The sequence below is a fragment of the Rhincodon typus genome, chromosome 28 (genome assembly GCF_021869965.1).
Source record: "Rhincodon typus isolate 14 chromosome 28, sRhiTyp1.1, whole genome shotgun sequence".
NCBI classification, from domain to species: Eukaryota; Metazoa; Chordata; class Chondrichthyes; order Orectolobiformes; family Rhincodontidae; genus Rhincodon; species Rhincodon typus.
In genome coordinates, this window is record NC_063359.1 from 32,591,783 (window position 1) to 32,612,554 (window position 20,772).

Genomic DNA, 20,772 nt, shown 5'->3' on the forward strand with positions numbered 1-20,772 from the left:
CAGCAACTAAAATGCTGTTTAGACTCAACCTCTGGTCTATGAAGAGTCAATCACCCAAGGTTCTCGCTTATTAATGCTTTTTACTGAACCCAAATGGAAAGTACACATATGTGAGTGTCAGATAAGGACTGATTGGGCTTGGCTGTATTACCCTTTTAGTCATGTACTTTCCAGGTACTCTGTAGCTGAGCTGTCAAATGCAACATGACCATTTGGGTGAGATATCCAAGGACTTACTGCTAACCTAGTTGATAATACTCATTATTACTGGATGGATTGTTTTAATCTAGAATAATACAGCAGATTTTCTGTTCATTTGCAGTGTGACTACAACTGGAATGATGGAAGGAGTGAAAAAAGTTAACCAAACATCGAATGGCCCTTCAGAGCAGAGAGGAGAACTGGACAGAGTGGCATGACAATGACAAGCCATCAACAGAGACACAAAGTGTAACTTGAGTGCCCTCCCCCCTTCAATCTGTAAGGGATATGCACAGAAAACACTTGATTCAGGGCTCAAAGAAGTGCTTATGCACCAAATGAAGTTCAGTATTTTGTTAAGAAAGATCACATTTTCCTGTGAAATATTTGCAGTTTTCCAACTTTTTAGTGTACAGGACTCTGGTGCCAGTGCTGTCCCATCCTATAAACCAGTTTAGCTTAAACAAATCTAAAGGTAGATCTCAGCTTGTGAGGCTTTATCTTTATTCATACAAATTAATTTGAGTCACTAATTTTCTGTGATTCACAGAGAGCTGGTACTTTTTTGTCACTATATTGATATAAGCTTCCTCCATTTCTTTGCACATAGATTTGCTTTTACCCTTAAATTATGTTGTAACTCCATGGCCATAAATGTAAATTCAAGCTGCAGTATACTTCAGTCCCTCAATTGAAGTTGTGATGCATTTAGTATTTTTGAGTCAGACATGACTTAATGTACAGAATGGATTACAGTGACAAAGTAAATCATCATCTGCAGGAGAGGGGATGAGTCATGTGACTCATCACTTGCAAAAACTCAAATTTGAGGGGCAAGAATCCAACCTGAGTTTGCCCGTCCCCTCAGATAAAAGGAGGGAGAGTACTGTCAAAAACCATTGAGTGGAAACTGTATATTTTTACTTTAATTTCATATTCCACCAAGTATAATATATTATAATTTTAAAATTAAAATTATTGACTGAAAACTAAGGTTATAAATTTCTGCTTTCACAGCAGTTCCTGGATTCAGGTTGTAACTGATGGGTTCTCTATTGTCTATTTGCTCTTTGGTGTGTGATTGAGCCAAAAACACCAAGAATATCCACAGTTTGATCCTTGGTCTGAACTTAGCTGATTTCAGCAGTTAGAAGTTGTTGATCTGGCCTCAGCTGCCCTGAGCTCTGGAGGAAAGGGAAAATTATCCCAGGTTTCCACTCTTCACTGTCATCTAATGACTGCTAATGTAATGTATGTGTGGGGATGTGGATTTCAGATGAAGAATGGCCTCTTGTGTCAACAGTTAGTGGCAACCAGTGCAAATGGGGACTCCTTCAACAGAAGAGAAAATTTGAGTAAAACCAGTATAATAATTTAAGCTAACATGTCCAGCTGTTCAGAGTAGTCATCCAGCAGCTAAACAAGTGAGTTCCTCTCTGGAATAGCATATAAAAGTAGATAGTCTAAACTGATCATACTTTAAATTTAAATTTTGTTATTTTCTTCTGAAATTATATCTAAAATCAGGTAGAATTTGCTGCAGTTTGTGACTCAGTTCCTTCACTCCTTCAGCTTCTGGTACTTGGCTGCTATGTTGGTGTATCTGTGCAGCTCTTGGATTGCTAAGTAGTGTGTAGGAGTAACGTCGTGAGGTTGAGCTGTCAGAAATATGCTGCAGAGAGAAGTGCAGATTGATTACATTACATTAGCAGGGCTTAATGTACAAGCTGCACTGCCTTTGAAAGCTTTATCACACAAGCAATGAAATCCATATTTGTTACAAACTACAAACTAAGAAGACGAAAATGAAATGTGACTTTATAAACCAATTACTCTGCCATTTTCGTGTTTTTGTTTGTTTCTTTTTTCTGAAATGTATAGGTTTTGCTTTTTTTCCTGAAGACTTAAACATTGGTCTGATCAGTTGCTGGCACCCTTCTTGAAAATGCATAGCAGTGGCAGTTTTTCCATGATTCAGACCATCAATCCTCTTGATCTCCTTCTGCTTTTTTTTTAATTGCACCAATTGGTTCTCCATGTAATGTATGTCCTCGAATGATGCAGCTGCTTTCAGAAATGTGCTTTCACTGGCAGAGGGAGCCAGGCACAGCACTACTTGGTGCCACTCTTCATTGCAGCACAGTGGTGCAAGTGACACATTGAGCTTATAAACTTCTCTCTCTCTCAATGAAGATTTTAGATACTGAAGCAGGCAGGTTACTAGTTGTTTAAGAACATTACCCCCGCCCAAAGAAATGTAACGCCTGCTCTTTCAGCACAATGCACCTGTGAAAGAACTGGCAGTTATTTTGCAAAACTTGATTTTTATCCAGTTATTTAGTGTTTTAAAATTAGAAGATAGAATCTGTTCTACTATTGAATGGTCTTCGATCACAGAAAAACATGGCTAGAAAATGGCCTTCAGTTTCTATTACAAGAAAGGGGTAACGGATGCTCTTGTTTTGATCTCCCTTTTATGTGTCTCGTTCTTGAACCCCATCTGTGTATGTTTTTCATTATTGTCAATTTTAAGTATATGATGCATTAATGTAAGACATTAATGAGTCACTGTAATTTGGTGTGCACTGAAGAAATTTGGAGCTCTTTTCTATTAGAAATGGATTGGTGAGAATGCAACTAAACTGAACTGGGCCTACACAAACCAAGATGATGTATATTCCACAAAGCAACCTACACTTTATGCTTTGACTGAATTAGTTCAATTATGTAAATTGATAATTCCTAAGAAAAGTTAAAGAATAATGCATACAAGAAGAAAATGGTTTCTAAAACTCAAGGATTGAATCTCTGTGGTACAATGAGTAAATGCTTGGTGTGGAATTGAGCCAAATAGGAACAATTTTCACGTGAGATGAGATGCTAAGTGCTTTCTCATGACCAAAACATTCCGAGCGTCAGTACCAATCAGTACTGAATTAGTTGCTGTCAAATGGTGTATTCTAAGTGCTACAACTGCCCTTTTAGATGTCTTGTATGAGAGAGGACAGTTGGACCTTCTGAAGGAGTGTATATCTTTAGATTAAATTGCCACCAGGGAAACTGCGTGTGTTGGCCCCATTGTTGACTAATATTTACTCACAATTTTCACTTGAAGTTAGACCACCTGGACAGGTTACTTGAAAGCGACAGGTACTTATTGGACTGGATCACAGCATGAGTCAGTACCTTCAGAGAGATAGGAAGCAAATGGAATAATAATCGCTGCTAACACAGACAATGAGTTGTTGGACCTTTTACCTGATATTGCATTCAATAATTCCGTAAAACAAGTAATTGCTGCATTTGAATCATATCCATTTGTAAATATACTTTAATGCATTAATAACAGGTTACTGTAATTGTACATTTCAGGAGTAGTAGATCTGCTATTTGAATTAAATTTATTGTCACATACTCACATTTGTAAATGGTTATAATTTTTGCAATCAATATTTAATTCTAAATTGTTCTGATCATCCTTTGATTTTTAGATGTTTCCCATACATGTGTGCACCATCTTTGAATCTTTTCTAGTTCATCATTTTATCTTAATTTCTTCTGTATACTCACTTCATTTGTTGAAGTCATTGTGAATGAATAACTTTGAGATGCATCACAAAGACATGATAAACCACTAAACTAGTTATTTGTCGGTTTGTAGGATATTCTGTAAAGATTATAGATGATCTGACTTAAAAAAAAAAATTTCATACCATATCCAACATAAGTTTTCTGAAAACTAGCAAATAAAAGCATCTCCCAGTGTTGCACTATATCTCAGGTTCAACTCCCCAGTCAGTGCTGTATTCGCTGATCTAATGTGGTGAATATGTAGTTGGCCATAGCATTCCTATACATCCCTCAAAGGTGAAAAATTACCCAATGTTCCTCCTTTCGAGGAATGTTTATTTTGAATTGATATTCTGTGAAGCTAAGATCATTATTGGCTGAATTATGCCTGATTGTCAAAATCAACTAATGTTTATATATCCATAGTGTCAGATCACTTGAACAGGGTACAGAAGGGTAGTTGAACTATAAGAGCCAGAACTTTCAGGAAGGCAGGCATGAAAATTGGAAAGGAAAACTTCTCAATGTACTCTATGTTGAAAGCCCTTATTCGTCACTTGTGAAAAAGGTAACTTTTTAAGTAAAATCGTCAGTTTTGCCTAGGTTGTTTCAATTCGGTCATAGTACCTGTCACAGAGAAGAAGTCATAACTCCTCAGATAATTTGTGAATAGTAGACATTCTTTTTAAAGAACATTTTTGTATTTTTTATTAAGGAACTGTCTTTGATTAGATAGTAATAATAAAGTATGATTGAAGAAATTTGACAAACTTCATAAATCATCGGCTTCATACCTGCAGTTTGTTTCCTCTGAACCCACTCGAAAAAAAGTGAGTTAAGTCAAATGTCACTCCGATGACAAGATGGTGATGAATTAAATGGTTCAGATGATATCACAAATTGCAATGGCCCTCTGAACTCCATGATGGTGTTGCTGCTATTGTATTGTCTTGCGCACCTCCTGTGCAATTAACATTTTCCACTTCATAGAGTTAAGAGAGAAGAACTTTTAAACTATCAAGTCTAGAAAAAAACATTTTTATGTGGGTTTTTACAGTCATCATATCAGTCAAGAGCTTGAACCTTATCAACCAGAGTAAAGCAAAGTGATCATCATGTATCAAATTATTTCCTCCGCTTTTTAGTGTTTTTTCATCGTTTTACACTAAGGTAGATAATTAATGAGATTTGTCGACTTTGTGGAAAAGTGTTATTTTATGACTGCAGTATACAAAAGACAATTCAACAGAAACTGGTGCTCCCCTTTCTCAGGGACTCATTTTTTGGTGTTTTCCCTGGCAAGCCGTTGAGTGTCGCCTTCAGTAATTGATCACAAAAGGTATTTCTGCAGCCTTAAAATTCTAGCCAAATCTCCTCTTAAACCTAATAGAATGCTGTAATTCTAGTGAGAACAGAATTTTCAGCACTTTAGTAGGTGTTCAGAGCTAATGCAGTAAACAAGGTTTCTTTTATTTTCTCATTCTGTCGAAGGTCCACTGGAGTCAAAACATTAATTATGTTTTTCTTTCTACGTGTGCTACCAGACCTGCTGAATTTCTCCAGCATTTTGTGTTTCACATTTCCAGTATGTGCAGTTCTTTGTTTTTATTTCTATTACTCTCCTTTTTTATATAGTAAACTTGTTTTGTTCCAAACTGTTGCATTAGGATTCTTGTATGTTGCAAGTTACAAACAAAGTAAGATGATGCGTTATGGACACTGAATGACAATTAATGCGACAGTTTGGAGAGAGGACTCTGCTTGTAGGTGCTACCTGGTGATATTGGTTTTCTACAATTGATATTGGTCTGGAAATTGATGTAGTGATGCATCGCACCAGATAGCCTGTCAAGATAAGAAAGTTTGGATCAGCATTGATCAATTATTGATATTCTGATATGAGATATCCCTCAATGGAAATTGCAATCTTATATTTACAAAATATAGCAAAAGCATGATTGATTACATCTTGCTGTGGTATCTCATGTTATCAACTAATAAGGTATGACAGAGATGGCTGAAACCAAATGGAACTATAGATTCATACAGTATAGAAGAGATCCTATGGTGAATCAAGTCTGTACCACCAAAAAAATACCACCTACCTACACCTGACCCACTTTCCCACACTAGGTCCGTAACTTTGAATGTTATGACGCTTTAAGTGCTCATCCAAGCACTTTTTAAAGACTAATGTTTCTGCTTCAACTACACTCCCAGGCGGTGCATTCCAGAGCTGCACCACCCTCGGGGGAAAATGTATTTTCCTCAAATCCCCTCTAAACCTCCTGGCTTTCACTTCAAAATTATGTCCCCTTTTTATTGGCCCTTCAATGATGGTTATATGTTAACTGAGGGATAATTGGGTCAGCACTTAACTGAGTTAAAAAAGCAGAATATAGGGAACAAAAAGTCAGTGGTGGAATTTGTGGAATGAGAGTAGAAATAAAACTCTGACTTGAAAAGTACATAGTTAGATTCTATCTAACCAGCATTTAACCTCTGATATTTAATATCTCAATGGTTGGGTAAAATCAAATATTTTGACATATATGTGAAGTATGGCCACGTAGACCAGCTCCCACAGAACTATCTGAATCATTTACCGATTAGACTCATTGTTTTGAAGCAAAGCAGAGAGAAAATTAAAGAAAACTATGTATAGAACATCAGTGTTGTATCAAGTTTCTTTTTCTGTATATCAAGTCCATAATTCCAATATCAAATCCCAGAAAATATTGTCACAGGAGCCGGGGTAGTTCCTTAGTTTGAAAATCCTGAACTTAAGCTGATTCATAGTGCCATTTACTTTGCGCAAGGAAAACAAGTGTGTCGGAGTTGGTGAGACACGGTTATGTTTATTGAAACAGAAAGAACTGTAGATACTGGAAATCAGAAATGAAAACAAAATGGTGGTAAAACTCAGCAGATGTAACATCATCTGTGAAGACAAATCAGAGTTAACATTTTGGGTCCAGTGACCCTTCCTCAGAACTGTTCTGTTTTTATTACAGTTATGTTGTTAGCGCAAGATAGCAATAGGGGATAAATGTCATTCTCACTTAAAGAAGGTAGGAGGTTCTCTCTGAGCAGACATTTTCTCAGTTGGTGTAGAGATGTGAATATTACAGTATTAATTCATGCCAGGGCTGTAGGTGGTCAGAGACATGTTGCAAGAGAAATGAGGTTTCTTTATTAAAAGTGTTCATGATTTGAAGAGATTATGATCAGGATAATGCAATATTTTGCTTGTTTTATGTTTGTCAAATAAATCAATTTTTTGACTTGAAACACATTTTCTTAAGAAACCTATTTAAATGGAATGTAGCATTCCGCATTCTGTTTGGAAGGACAATTTATAATAGAATATAGGAGACTGTTCTGGAGTTTCAGCCGTTAGGTTTGATGTAATTAATTATTGTTAATTGTACCAGTTGAAATCTCTGATGTTAGTATGCTGCAGCATTATTCAGCTTCATTCTGTGATTTCTTTGAGAACCTTGTGAAATTTGTGCTTGGCACAAATATTCAGTAACCTATCACACAAAGGCTTTGTCCCTAGCAGTCACTGAATTGGCATAACTGAATAGTTTGTAATCAAGGTCCAGAGAAATGGTGTAGCTGGTCATTAAGGTGCATGGATGAGTGAAAGTTAGCTGTCAATGATCTTTCATTACTGCAAATATCATGTGATTTAAGGGAAAGATGGTGCTATTTGATGTGGATGTCGTGTTCGTAGTGTGGGTCCAGCACATCATGCACTGTACTTTAGCATAAGTATCAGAAATGCACAAGTAACTGTATACCTTAATTTCTTCCCAACTGAGTCTACATAGTGCCACATAAGGCAAATCAGAAGCAAAGGCTTCCATTGAATTTGTGGAGCTGCATAGATTGGACACATGAATGAAAACAATTTACATTTCCTTTTTGAAACAGCTAGAGTGAGATAACCATTAAATTGCTTTAAGTGCACTATGCAATCCACCACCTTGCTGCTCCAACTGATCTCCTATTGCTTTATAATTAAGAATTTGTCATTTAGCATGAAGAGACCTTTTTTCTCCAACTATAAAGATAAGAGAAGTGAAATGAAGCGCAAATGTCATTCTCACTTAAACAAGGTGAGTTTCTCTGGGCTCTGAGCAGACATTTTCTCAATATCAACACCTTGCTCACTGCACACAGCTATCTCCTCCTGCCTTTGTTGGAAAAGATTAAACAATTTTGTTTAATTTTTTGGTTTGCTGCTTGTTGGCAATCTCATTCTTAGTTTCTACCTCAGCTACTAGGTGATTTGTTTGTTATGAATTTTATTCAAAAGTCGGATTTGCTTAGAAAAGGAGTACTTCCATACTTGAAAATCTAAGATGGAATAACACTGTTAATAGTGCAGTGTTACCAGTGTTTTGCCTCCAGTATAGATTTTGGAAAATGGGTAAAGGTTGACTTTGCTGTAAATATAATATTTTATTGGAAAATAAAGATTCAAATGAGGCAAAAGATGAAACAATTTTTTGGAAAGATGGCACCTGATCCTTTTGAATACACTTCACAAGAAGAAAAGTGATAAAATATTCCACACATTCTTATTAAAAGTTTCCCCTCCTGCCATGAAACAATAAAAACAAAAACAACCTTTGGGTTCAAGCAAATGAAACAATTCTGTTCCCATTTCAATTTCAGAAGAGCTGAATCTTTCTTGACATCATAAGTAAGATCTCTCCCTCATATGGTGCTATGCCACCATCTAGAACAATCTCTATCTTCAGAAAACATGCAGCAAATTTGTATCAGCTCCAAATAAGAGTAATGATTCTTCACTGATAGATTTTCCTACTTGCTGAGCTCCAAATTTTATCCTGTTGCCCATGGCAGAGATTACAGATGTTTCTCAAGCAGAATAGCAGACTAACTGACTGAGAGCTTGAAACAGGATGAGTCAGTTGAAGGGGGAAATAATGAAGCAGATTTGATTTGAAAGTTTAGATGAAGTAAATTTTAAATGGCTGGAGAAGGATATAAAAGAAATAGGGAGTAATATTGCTTCATCTTTCAGGTCTTAACTGAAGCATTTCTAACACCTGGAAATCTAATCACTAAAATTTCTTTTTGCCTTTCAGCACTTTTAAATTCAAACCAAGTGAAAGGGTGAAAGGGTGACTGCATTTAGAAGGAGTTACAGTGATAGTTAGAGCTGAAGGCCTCTGCTGAACTGTAAATTAGAGGCCAATAAGTTTCCTGTTAATGTTGTAAATGTGTATAATTATCAATAATATGTTTTTTTCCTGTAAATATCTGTTAATACAAGTTAAACAATGATAGAATATGTCTGTACTCAAGAACCAGCTTTTTAAAACTGCAACAACTTATGAAAATGCCTATTAGTTTAAAGGAAATGAGAACTGTAACCAACAAAATGTTGGCATTTTGAGGTGGACATGTTTATTTTCTCCTGCTCCCCCGATCCTGCCCCTGAAAAAGATTGTCAGGCTGAGAGAGCAGATTGGTAATACACATGAATTTCTCTTTCTGCTGATGCTACACAGAACCAAATGCTGGGTGAAATGTGTATGAGTAGCCCACAAATAACTGTTCTTTTACTATTTCCTCCTTTGGGAACTACTAGCTTCAGGATTCCCAAAGGTAATATGACTAAAATTCAGACTTAACAAAAATGAGGGCAAAGTAAGTACATATTAATGAAAACTTGAAGCCATTGAGGTAAAATGATTCAAAACCTTGGTGCACCAGCTGAATTTGAACTTGTTTTTTGTTAATGCTTGCTCATATCCTTGTCAATTTCAATGCCCAATAAGAATCCATGTGCTTGAGGCAGACGCACAATCATCCTCTTGGAATGGCAACACAGGAAATGAACAGTTATTTCACTGTAATAAATCTTCAGATGAGCAAAAGCAACTGATTTTGGAGCAGTGTCCTCATGTCTGTTCAAACTGACTTGTTTTACTTGTATTGATTTTGATAATTTTGACTTGCAACCACTTTATAGATTTAATTTTCCACATTGATTTTTCAAATATGCTGTTAAAAATTTTGGTCAGATTGGGGTTGAAAGGGAAAATTGACTGATCAATGACTGCAAGGCCAATTCTCAAAACAGCCATGGTTCCCATTTCAGTATCTCATGATGTCAACTTGGATCACCAGGGTAAGCAATAATTGAGTGATTCCTCATTGAGGAACATCTGATGGATCTGAGACAGAGTACTCACTTCCATAGTCTACACAGTCTAATTGTCTGTGAAATAACAATTTAATCAGAAATTCTGGGACAGATAATTTGCTGACCTATTCGCAACAAACCAGTTTGGGGAGCCAGGCTATGCAATACTTTTTCTAAAAACGAATACTTTGCACCTTTTTACATTCTGAACACATTGCTGACTCAGGATTAATGTGGTCTGATGGTGAAATTCCATATATGGGATATTGCTTTTGTGTTCTTTTGAAGCATGTTGAAAATGTAGCATTTTTGCTTGTCACAGTTCTGAGCTATCCATACAGTCAGTTTGAAAAACAAGCCAATAAGGACGCCTGAATCGGTGTACAGATTGAGTGTATGTATATATTTGCTGTTCCTTTCTATGAGGATAATCAGTCACTTGGTGTTTCAAGATCAACTGGCTTGACGTATTGAGTTGTTGTTTGTAATGATTCCATTAATCATGAGTATTTTTAACTAATAAATCTGAGTTGCCAGAAAATAAAGAAGTCAATGAGGTGTTCTTGAAGTGATCTGTATTTCTAGGTTATGCTAATAAATGTGAATGATTTGACAACTTATTAAATTGTTGTGTTGCATGATTTGTAAGTAGGCCTTCTATAGAAAAATCTTAATCCCTGAGCATTAAAGGCAATAATGAAGAGCCCTTCAGGTAACTCAACCAGTAAATGCAATGCCATGTAGAGTTGTAGACCAGTCTTTGCGGAATTTGTTGATCTCAAGTTTGTAGTACTCCCGATGTTTGAGAACCTGACGCAAACAGATTATCTGCTCCTAATTCCCATCTCGATATTGCTTCTAAAAATGCATGAATATTGGCTAAGGACAATTCTTAAGATCAATTGTGATGTCCCCATAGTGGAACAACACACCAATTCTGTTCAGTTGGGTGATGTCTTGGAGAGCTGCTGATACTCCTAAAATAGTATCCAAGATCTTGCACTTTTACTCTTATACAAATATCTCACTTTGGATTTGGCTCGAGGGCAAGAGAAAGAGGAGAATTAAGGGTTGTAACTGAAGGAAAATATGTAGGCTGTTAGAGATGTTGAAGAAAGAGGCATGATGGGAGTGTGCTGAAAGTGATTGAAAACTGGCAGAAGTCTCTGACAATGATGGTTGGGATGGGAAACAATGAACAGAATAGACCAGAATTCAAAGAGCTAAATTTCAAAGCAGAGACATATGGTTGGAAGAAATAGCAAGAAGCAAGGATGTGGAGGGATTTCCCACCAAGCTTATAGATTAAATTGAGATGTGACAAAGGTATGATTAAATGTTTAAGTGGCAGTGGGGATGAACTTGGGAACGGGACTGGCAATATATTTTGAGCAGGAAGTTAGTGGTCAAATGTTGGGTTTGTAATTGAGCTCAGTTTACCAGGACATTGAAGTTGGGTGCTGTTCATTTCAGCTTTAATGGGGATCCAGGAGGATAAGATTGCAGAGTCTATGGCAGGGTTTAATGGGCCAGCATTGCATTCCTAACATTGGAGTGCAAAAAAATTCTGTTTCATCCTTAACATGTTGAATAAGTAATCAATAATGAGAGTGCACTGTGATAGTTTTGAAGGTCAAGATGGTGTTGACAAGGCAACTCAAAGTATCCAACATTAATTTCTTATTTATTCAGGGGCTATGGGCATCACTGGTTGGCCAGCATTTATTGCTCTCATCCCTACTTACCCTTGAGAAGGTGTTCGTGAGCTGCCTCTTGAATTGCTGCAGTCCATGTTGAAGAGATAGACCAACAATATTATTGGGGAGTTCTAAGACTTTGACCCAGTGATGCTGAATGAATGGTGATATATTATCAAGTTGGGATGAAGAATGTCTTGGAGAGGAAATTGCAGGTGCTCGTGGTGTTCCCATGTATCTGCTGCCCTTGCCCTTCCAGATGGTAATGGTCATGGGTTTGAAGTGTTGGTGAATTTCTGTAATGAATCTTGTTAATGGTGTGCATTGCTGCTACTGAGCATCAGTGATTGAGGAAGTGAATGTTTGTGTAGGTAGTGCCCATCCAGCAAGTGCTTTGTCCTGGTGTCAAGCTTCTTGAGTGTGGAGCAGCACCCATCCAGACAAGTGGGAAGTATTCCATCACATTCTTGACTTGTGCCTTGAAATGGTGGACAGGCTTTGCAAAATCAGGAGGTGAGCTACTTGATACAGCATTTCTTGTTTCTGAGTTGCACTTGTAGCCAGAGAATTTTTGTGGATAGTTCAGTTCACTTTCTGGTGTCTCAACCCTCATGATATTGATAATGGGAGATTCAGTGTTAGTAATGTCATTGAATGATGGTTTGATTCTCTCTGGGATGTGGTCAGTGCTTGGCACTTGTGTGGCACAAATGTTACATGGATTTGAGGTAGGCTCATCCAGAAGAGGTCCGTGGCTGGTGGTGTTCCACAGGGATCTGAACTGGTACCTCTGCTGTTTGTGATATGTATATAAATGACTTGGATGAAAATGTAGATGGGTGGGTTGGTAAATTTGCAGAAGATGCAAAGATTGGTAGAGTTGTGGATAGTGTAGAAGGTTGTCAAAGGATACAGTGGGATACAGATCAGTTGCAGAAATGGGCAGAGAGATGGCAGATGGAGTTTAATCAAGGTATGTGTGAGATGCTGAACTTTGGGAGATCAAATGTTAAGGAAAGGTATATAGTTAATGGCAGGAACCTGAACTGCATTGAAGTACAAGAGGGATTTTTCGGGTTCAAGTCCATAACTCCCTGAAAGTGGCCATGGAACTAGATAAAGTGGTAAAGAAGGCATATGGCACGCTCGCCTTAATAGGTTGGGGAATCGAGTACAAGAGTCAGGATGTCATGTTGCAACTTTATAAGACTTTGGGTAGGCCACACTTAGAGTACTATGTTCAATTCTGGTCGCCACATTACAGGAAAGATGTGGAGGCTTTTTTAGAGGGTGCGGAAGAGATTTACTAGGTTGCTGCCTGGATCAGAGGGTATGAGCTATAACAAGAGGCTGGAGCAGCAGAGGCTGAGGGGAGGCTTGATAGAAGTCTATAAAATTATGAAATGCATAGATAGGGTTGACAGTCAGAATCTTTTTCCCAGAGTTGAAATAACTAAATCTCGGGAGTGTGCATTTAAGATGAGAGGGGAAAAGTTCAAAAGAGATTTGAGGGGCAGGATTTTTTTTTCACAGAGTGGTAGGAGTTTGGAACGCGCTGCCAGGGGTGGGTGTGTATGTAGATACAATAGGAGCATTAAAGAGACTTTTAAATAAGCACATGAATATGCAAGGAATGGAGGCAGAAGGCATTAGTTAATTTGGCGTCCTGTTCGGCACAACATAGTGGGACAAAAGGCCCATTACTGTGCTGTACTGTCCTATGTTCTATGTCAGCCCAAACATGGATATTGTCCAGGTCTTACTCTATGTGGACATGGACAGCTTTAGTATCTGAGGAGTCATGAATGGTATTGAACATTATTCTATCATTTGTGAACATCCCACATCTGATCTTTTGAATGTGGGGAAGGTCATTGATGAAGCAGCTGAAGATTTTTTGGCCTATGACACTACGCTAAGGAACTCCTTCAGAGATATCCTGGAGCTGATATAATTGACCTCTAACAACCAGAACCATCTTCCTTTGTTCAAGGTATGACTCCAACCAGTGGAGATGCTTCCCCTCCATTCCCATGACTCAAATTTTGATAGGGCTTCATGATGCCACACTCTGGAATTCAGCTCTTTTATCCATGTTTGAACTAAGGCTGTAATGAGATCATGACTTTAGTGTTCCTGGCAGATTCCTAACCAAATGTCTGTGTACAGAACAAGTGATGTTTGATAGGACAGTTGATGGTACATTCAATCCTTGTTGATCATTAAAAGTAGACTGATGGGGTAGTAATTGATTGGGTTGGATTTGTCCTGCTGTTTGTTCACAGGATGTACCTGGGTAATTTTTCACTGCTACCAGGTGGTTGACAGTATTGTAGCTGTAATGAATTAATTTGACTAGGGACCCAAGAAGTTCTGGAGGCCAAGTCTTTAGTATTACTGCCAGAATGGTATCAGGGTCTATAGCCCTTGTAGCATCCACTTCCTCTTACTATTTCTTGATGTGAAGTGGAGTAAATCAAATTGACTGAAGATTGGCATCTGTGATGCTGGGGACATCTGGAGGAGCCTGAGGTAGATCGTCCACTTGACACTTCTGGCTGAAGGTTGTTGCAAATACTTTAGACTTCTCTTTTGCACTAATATGCTGCGATCTCCTATTATTAAGGATGGGATATTTGCAGAGCTGCCTCCTTCAGAGGGTTGCTTAATTGTCCACCACCATTCGCAACTGATTGTGGCAAGACTGCAGAGCTAAAATTTGATTCATTGGTTGTGAAATCATTCAGCTCAGGCTATCGTTTGTTGTTTTGCACACATGTAGCGTGTTTGTAACTTCACCAAGGTGACACTTCATTGTTAGGTATGCCTGGTACTGCTTCTGGCATGCTGTCCTGCACTCTTCATTTAACAGGATTGATCCCCTGATTTGATGGTAATGGTAGAGTTGGGGATAGGGCAGGCTAAGAGGTTGCAGATTGTATTGGAGTACAATTCTACTGTTGCTGGTGACCCAAAATGTCTCGTGGATGTCTAATCTTGAGTTGCTACATCTGTTCAAAGACAGCACACTGATAGTGCTATACAACACTGTCAGGAATTCTCAATGTTAAAACAGGTCTTTGTCTTTACAAAGACCGTGCGGTGTTCATTCTAGCCGATACTGTCACGGACATATGCATTTGTGGCATGCAGATCCATAGAATCCCCAGTGTATGGAAACAGGCCCTTCAGTCCAACAAGTCCACACTGATCCTCAGAGCATCCCACCCAGACCCATCACCCAATAGTCTACACATCCCTGAACACCATGGGCAATTTAGCATGGCCAATCCACCTAGCCTACACAGCTATGGACTGTGGGAGGAAACCGGAGCACCCGAAGGAAACCCGCACAGACACTGGGAGAATATGCAAACTCTACACAGACAGTTTCCCGAGGGTGGAATTGAGCTTGTGAGACAGCAGTGCTAACCACTGAGCCACCAGAAAGGATCAGTTCAAACGTGCTTTTTCCTTTTTCATTCCATCATCTGCTGCAGTCCCAGTATAATGTAGAACTGAAAGTATTCTTTGAGACTTCACAACACACAACCTTACAGAATGCACTTCCGGGTCATTGTCACCAATAAATAGACATATCTTACTCATGGAATAGCATTTCTTTCTCGAGTTGCAATAGGCACATGGAACCGCTATCTTCACCTCCTTTCAACAATTTGCTATTCTTCCTCCTGTGTCCTGTATAAGATTATAAGGAGTGGGGGTTAGCTGACCATTAGTTACGTAGGGTCTTCAATCTGTGGTGTACTATGTTTCCCAATCCTATTTGCTGCATACTTCCATCATTTTTGTTTTTGTTCTTCAGTTATGAACTGAACGTGATTAGTATTATGGACAAGAGAGACCAGAAAACAGTAACTAAATTTGGATAGCCTGTTACTGTACATCTTTTGAACAAATACATTGTAAAAGATTGGATCTTGGTTCAGGAGGTAGCTACAAATTGGAAGCCTATTAACATCATCCTAGAGTATCAACAACCTCATCACCTCAGGAGATCTCCCGTCCACAATCTACAACCTAATAGTTACCCAACTCCGTACTGCCTGTTTCTATCTCCAATCCAAAATTCATAAACTCGACTGCCCTGGTCAACACATTGTCTCTGCCTGTTCCTGTCCCACTGAACTCATCTCTACCTCAACTCCACTCTTTCCCTTTAGTCCAGGAACATCCTACCTACATCCGTGACACAACCCACACCCTCCATCTTTTCCAAAACTTTCAATTCCCCAGCCCCCAAATCCTCATTTACACCATGGACATACAGTCCCTGTACACCCATATCCCCCACATAGAGGACTTAGAAGCCCTCCGCTTCTTCCTCTCCCGTAGGCATAACCAGTCCCTTCCACTGACACTCTCATTCGCTTGGCTGAACTGGTCCTCACTCTCAACAATTTCTCTTTTGATTCCACCCACTTCCTACAAACCAAAGGGGTGGCCATGGGCACCCACATGGGCCTGTGCTATGCCTGCCTCTTTGTAGGATTTGTGGAACAGTCCCTCTTCAGCATCTACACCAGCACCATCCCTCAACTGTTCCTCCGCTACATTGATGACTGTATCAGTGTGGCCTCGTGCTCCCACAAGGAGCTCGAGCTGTTCATCAACTTCGCCAACAGGATGAGGTGTTCTACTCCAGGACAACCCAGATATCCTCCTATTTTAGGGACTGTAATTTCCCCTCCTCTGTAATTAAGGATACCCTCAACCATGTCTCCTCTATTTCCCACACTTCTGTTCTCAAACCCTCTTCCCCCAACAGCAATAAGGACAGAGTCCCCTTCGTCCTCACGTACCGCCCCACTAACCTCCAGATCCAATGCATCATCTTCCAACATTCCATCACCTACAATCGGACACCGCCACCAAAAGATATTTCTCTCCCCACCCTGCCTGCTTTCAGCAAAGACCATTCATTCTGTGACTCCCTCATCAGCTCTACACTCTCCACCAATTCCTCCACCACACTCAATACCTTTCCCTGCAACTGCAAGAGGTGCAACACCGGTCCCCATACCTCTCCTCTCACCTCTATCCAAGGCCCAAAACAATTCTTCCAGATCCGGCAGAGATTCACCTGCAACTCATCTAGCCTTGTCTATTGCATCTGTTGCTCCCGATGTGGTCTCTTCTATACTGGGGAGACCAAACACAGACTCAGGCACCGCTTGCGGAACATCTGCACTCTGCACTCAACAACCAGCCTGACCTTCTGGTTGCCATCCATTTTAATTCCCTCTACCACTCCCCTGACGACCTGTCCATCCATGGCCTCCTCCACTGTCAGAGTGAGGCCAAATGTAAACTGGAAGAACAACACCTGATATTTTGCCTTGGAAGCTTACAGCCCAATTGCCTTAATATTGACTTCACCACTTCGAAATCCCTCCACCCCCAGTCTTATTCCATGTCCAGCCCTCCCCCTCCTGACCTGACCTAACCTGTCTATCTTCCCACTCACCCAACTACTCCACCCTTCCCATGGACCACTCACAGTAGCCCCCTACCTCCTTTCCCCAATCCTACCCCCCTCCCTCTATTTATTTCTGGGCTGCCCTCCCTCTCGCCAGCCCTGACGATGGGCTACAGCTTGAAATATTGACTTAACTGCTCCTCGGATGCTGCCTGGCCTGCTGTGCTTTTCCAGCCTCACACCTATAGACTCTGGCTTCCAGCATCTGCAGTCCTTATTGCCTCACAGACAACATCAGATGTCTTCAGAGATAGTAAGAACTGTCGATGCTGGCGTCAGAGATAACACAGTGTGGAGCTAGAGGAACACAGCAGGTCAGGAATAAGGGTCTAGAACCAAAACGTCAGCTTTCCTGCTCCTCTGATGCTGCCTGGTCTGCTGTGTTCCTCCAGCTCCACACTGAATTATCAGATGTCTTGTTTTTCACTTTGCTACAATCTCATGTTTACTTTTTTTTATGTGGAAGAGTGAAAACAATTGTACCCTTTTAATGGTCTTGAGGTAAATTTGATGTTTTTCCTTTATTTTGTGTAAGCTCACTGGTTTGACACACAACAAAAGCAGGAAGCTCTTGTCTGCCTATACCACCTGACTAAGTGGAATCTTCTCTGGTATATCTTTTAAGTACACAATGCTGTATCTTGATGATGCTTAGCTTTTAGATTCTCTACCTTGGCTTACTCCCTTCAGCCTTAAATTAACATTGACATTCATCATTAAATCAAAGGCTGCTGCAGGTTTGGTGGCCAACAAAGGCTGTATTTCGGAGTGACAATTGCATTTATAAACTGGGCATAACTTGATTATGCAGGAAGCAAATCAATCAATATTGTGATTCTGCAATATATTGTGTTCAATCAAATGGCTGCAAAAACCCTGAGGGAGAGGATCAGCAGACTGGAGACCTGTGAGCAGCAGTATTCCAGAGGGATCGGTGCTGGGTCCACTTTTGTTTGTCATTTATATAAATGATTTAGATGAGAATATAGAAGGAATGATTAGTAAGTTTGTGGATAACACCAAGATTGGTGGTATAGTGGACAATGAAGAAGGTTATCTAAGATTACAAAGAGATCTTGATCAATTGGATCAATGGGCTAAAGTGTGGCAAATGGAGTTTAATTTGGACAAATGCAAGGTATTGCATTTTGGTAAAACAAAGTAAGACAAGACTTATACTTGGGCAGTGTTGTAGAACAGAGAGACCTAGGGCTTAAGGTTGTTATGGATCAGACCAGACCACATGAAAATATTTTAAGAAGATAACAGACCTTAGCTTTTTCTTATTTAAAGGCAAATGTAAAGTGCCATGTTCCAGATGCAATTCACTTGGTAAAACTACTTGATGTTAAGCAAAACACAATTTATTTTAACACTGTAGTTAAAATACAACAAAAGCAAGATGGTTTAGAATAACCAAACTCTATTGGAAAACTTAACAAAATAATAGCTGCAGTAACTATTACTAATTAACTGTTCTAATATAGTAATAACCCACAACCACACCCCTTGGCAAAAAGGCAAATTGAGAAAAATAGATTTGCCTCACAGGTAATCCAGCAGCAGACAAAAACCCCAGTTCTAGCTGTAACCAAGAGAAGGAAAAAATAGTTTTTCCGTCTTTAAACCTCCAGCAGCTTCTGCTCTGTTGAGACTCCAACAGCAAATGCTTAAAGCTAAAAACTGAAAACTGGAAATCCTGGTCTGTGAGAGCTGGCCATACCCATCCAGGCTGCTTCTGTTCCAATTTTTTTTTTTTTACAAAACCCCAAGGCCTCACTAGCTGTTACTTTATGGATCTTCACTAGCCAACTCGTTACCTTATCTTAAAACCTCTCCATATAAAAAAAAGACCAGGACAAAAATAACCTCTTAAAGCCACATCCATCACATGGCCCATGTTTCTTTGGAGTTTGCATCACATATAGGCAGGGTGGATACGAAGGCATTGAGCATGCTTGCCTTCATTGCTCAGATTTTTGGGTGTAGCAATTGGGACTTTATGTCGAGGTTGTACAGAATGTTGATGAGGCCTCTTCTGGAGTACTGTGTCTATTTCTGGTCTCCCTGTTATAAGACAGATATTATTAAACTGGAGAGGGCTCAGAAGAGATTTAGCAGGACGTTTCTAGTAATGGAGGGTTTGATCAGGAGAGGCTGGGCTTTTCACTGGAGCATAGAAGGTTGAGAGGTGATCTTATAGAGGTTTATAAAATCATGAAGGGTATAGATAAGGGGAGTGGCAGGTGTCTTTTCCATAGGGTTGGGGATTTCAAGACTATGGGGCATAATTTTAAGGTGAGAGGAGAAAGATTTAAAAAAGACGTAAGAGGCAACTGTTTTTACATGGACAGTGGTTTGTGTGTGGAATGAACTTATAGAGGAAGGGGTGGATGTGGGTACAGTTACAACATTTGAAAGACATTTAGATAAATACATGCATAAGAAATGTTTGGAAGGTTATGGGCCAAGTGCAGGCAGGTGGGACTAGTTTAGTTTGGGATTATGGTCAGCATGGACTGGTTGGACTGAAGGGTCTGTTCCTGTGCTGTACGATTCTATGACTAAGCAATTCTGGTCCACAATTGGTATATATGATACAGGTAGAAAGATGGATGACATCCTGCTGTCAAAGACCAGAGGTTCAGGTAGGAAATTAGCCAGCAGGATCTCAAAAATAGTAATTTCTGGGTTAATCCTCATACCAACTCAAATATAGAAATACGAAGATACAGCAGATTGATATATGATACATGCAGAAGAGTGGACTTTAAGTTCTTATTACATTGTAATCTTTTTGGTGGGATATGGATCTTTACACATCAGATGATTGCATCTAAATAGAATGATGGTTAATTTCCATTATAGATGATTTTTTAATGCTAGAGGGCAGTTAAGAGCTGTAGCTATATTGCTGTGGGATCACATCTAGATCAAATCAGGTAAGGATCACCATTCTCCCGACATAAAGGACATTAGTGAAGCAATAATGGTTTCATAGTCACCATTATTGAGACTAACTTTCAATTCTGAGTTTATTAGTTTAATTTAAAATCCACTGCAGAAGACCAACACGAATGTAATAGACTAAATGGCATACTGTGCTGAAACCTTTCTTTATTTCTAACTCTAGGGGAAGAAAAAGATATCATACCCACTCTCAATATTCTGCAAAAATTACTGATGTGTTCCTCGTCTCAGCTAAGTCAGAGGTCATGGTTAAAAGGCCACAAATGAAATGCAGAGAAAGCTATTCAGGAGCACTGTCATCTTGAAAAATAAGGGTAGCAGATATGTGGGAACATGACTATCTGTAAGTTCCCCTCCAAACTACTAACCATTCAGACTTGGAAACATATTGCCATCCTTCATGTTGCTGGGTAAAATCCTTGATCTCCCCCCGTAAAGGCATGTGGGTCTGCCTATATTAAATGGACAGTGGTGCTTCAAGAAGGCAGCTCACCACCACCTTGTCACAGGCAACTAGGTTGGGCAATAAATGTTGGCCCAGTCGCAATGCCCACATCCCATTAATTAATTTTGAAAAAGCAAACTAAACTCAAACCATTCTTTCTATTCAGTCGGTATTTTCCATTAATTCATGCATTGATCCAAGT

The 20,772-nt window shown here is 39.3% G+C and overlaps 1 protein-coding gene across 3 annotated transcripts in view; it reads left to right on the plus strand.

The window, feature by feature from the left end:
- Positions 1–20,772, plus strand: part of gpr107 (G protein-coupled receptor 107) — a 127,709-nt gene that overhangs the window by 93,531 nt on the left and 13,406 nt on the right. The window contains exon 18 of one of the 3 annotated variants that reach the window (XM_020531225.2): positions 323–10,578. The exons of the other annotated variants lie outside the window; for them this stretch is intronic. Coding sequence (XP_020386814.2) covers positions 323–419 — 97 coding nt within the window. The 3' untranslated portion in view covers positions 420–10,578. Of the gene's footprint in view, positions 1–322; positions 10,579–20,772 lie in introns of those variants that run through there. 3 annotated transcript variants of the gene reach the window in all.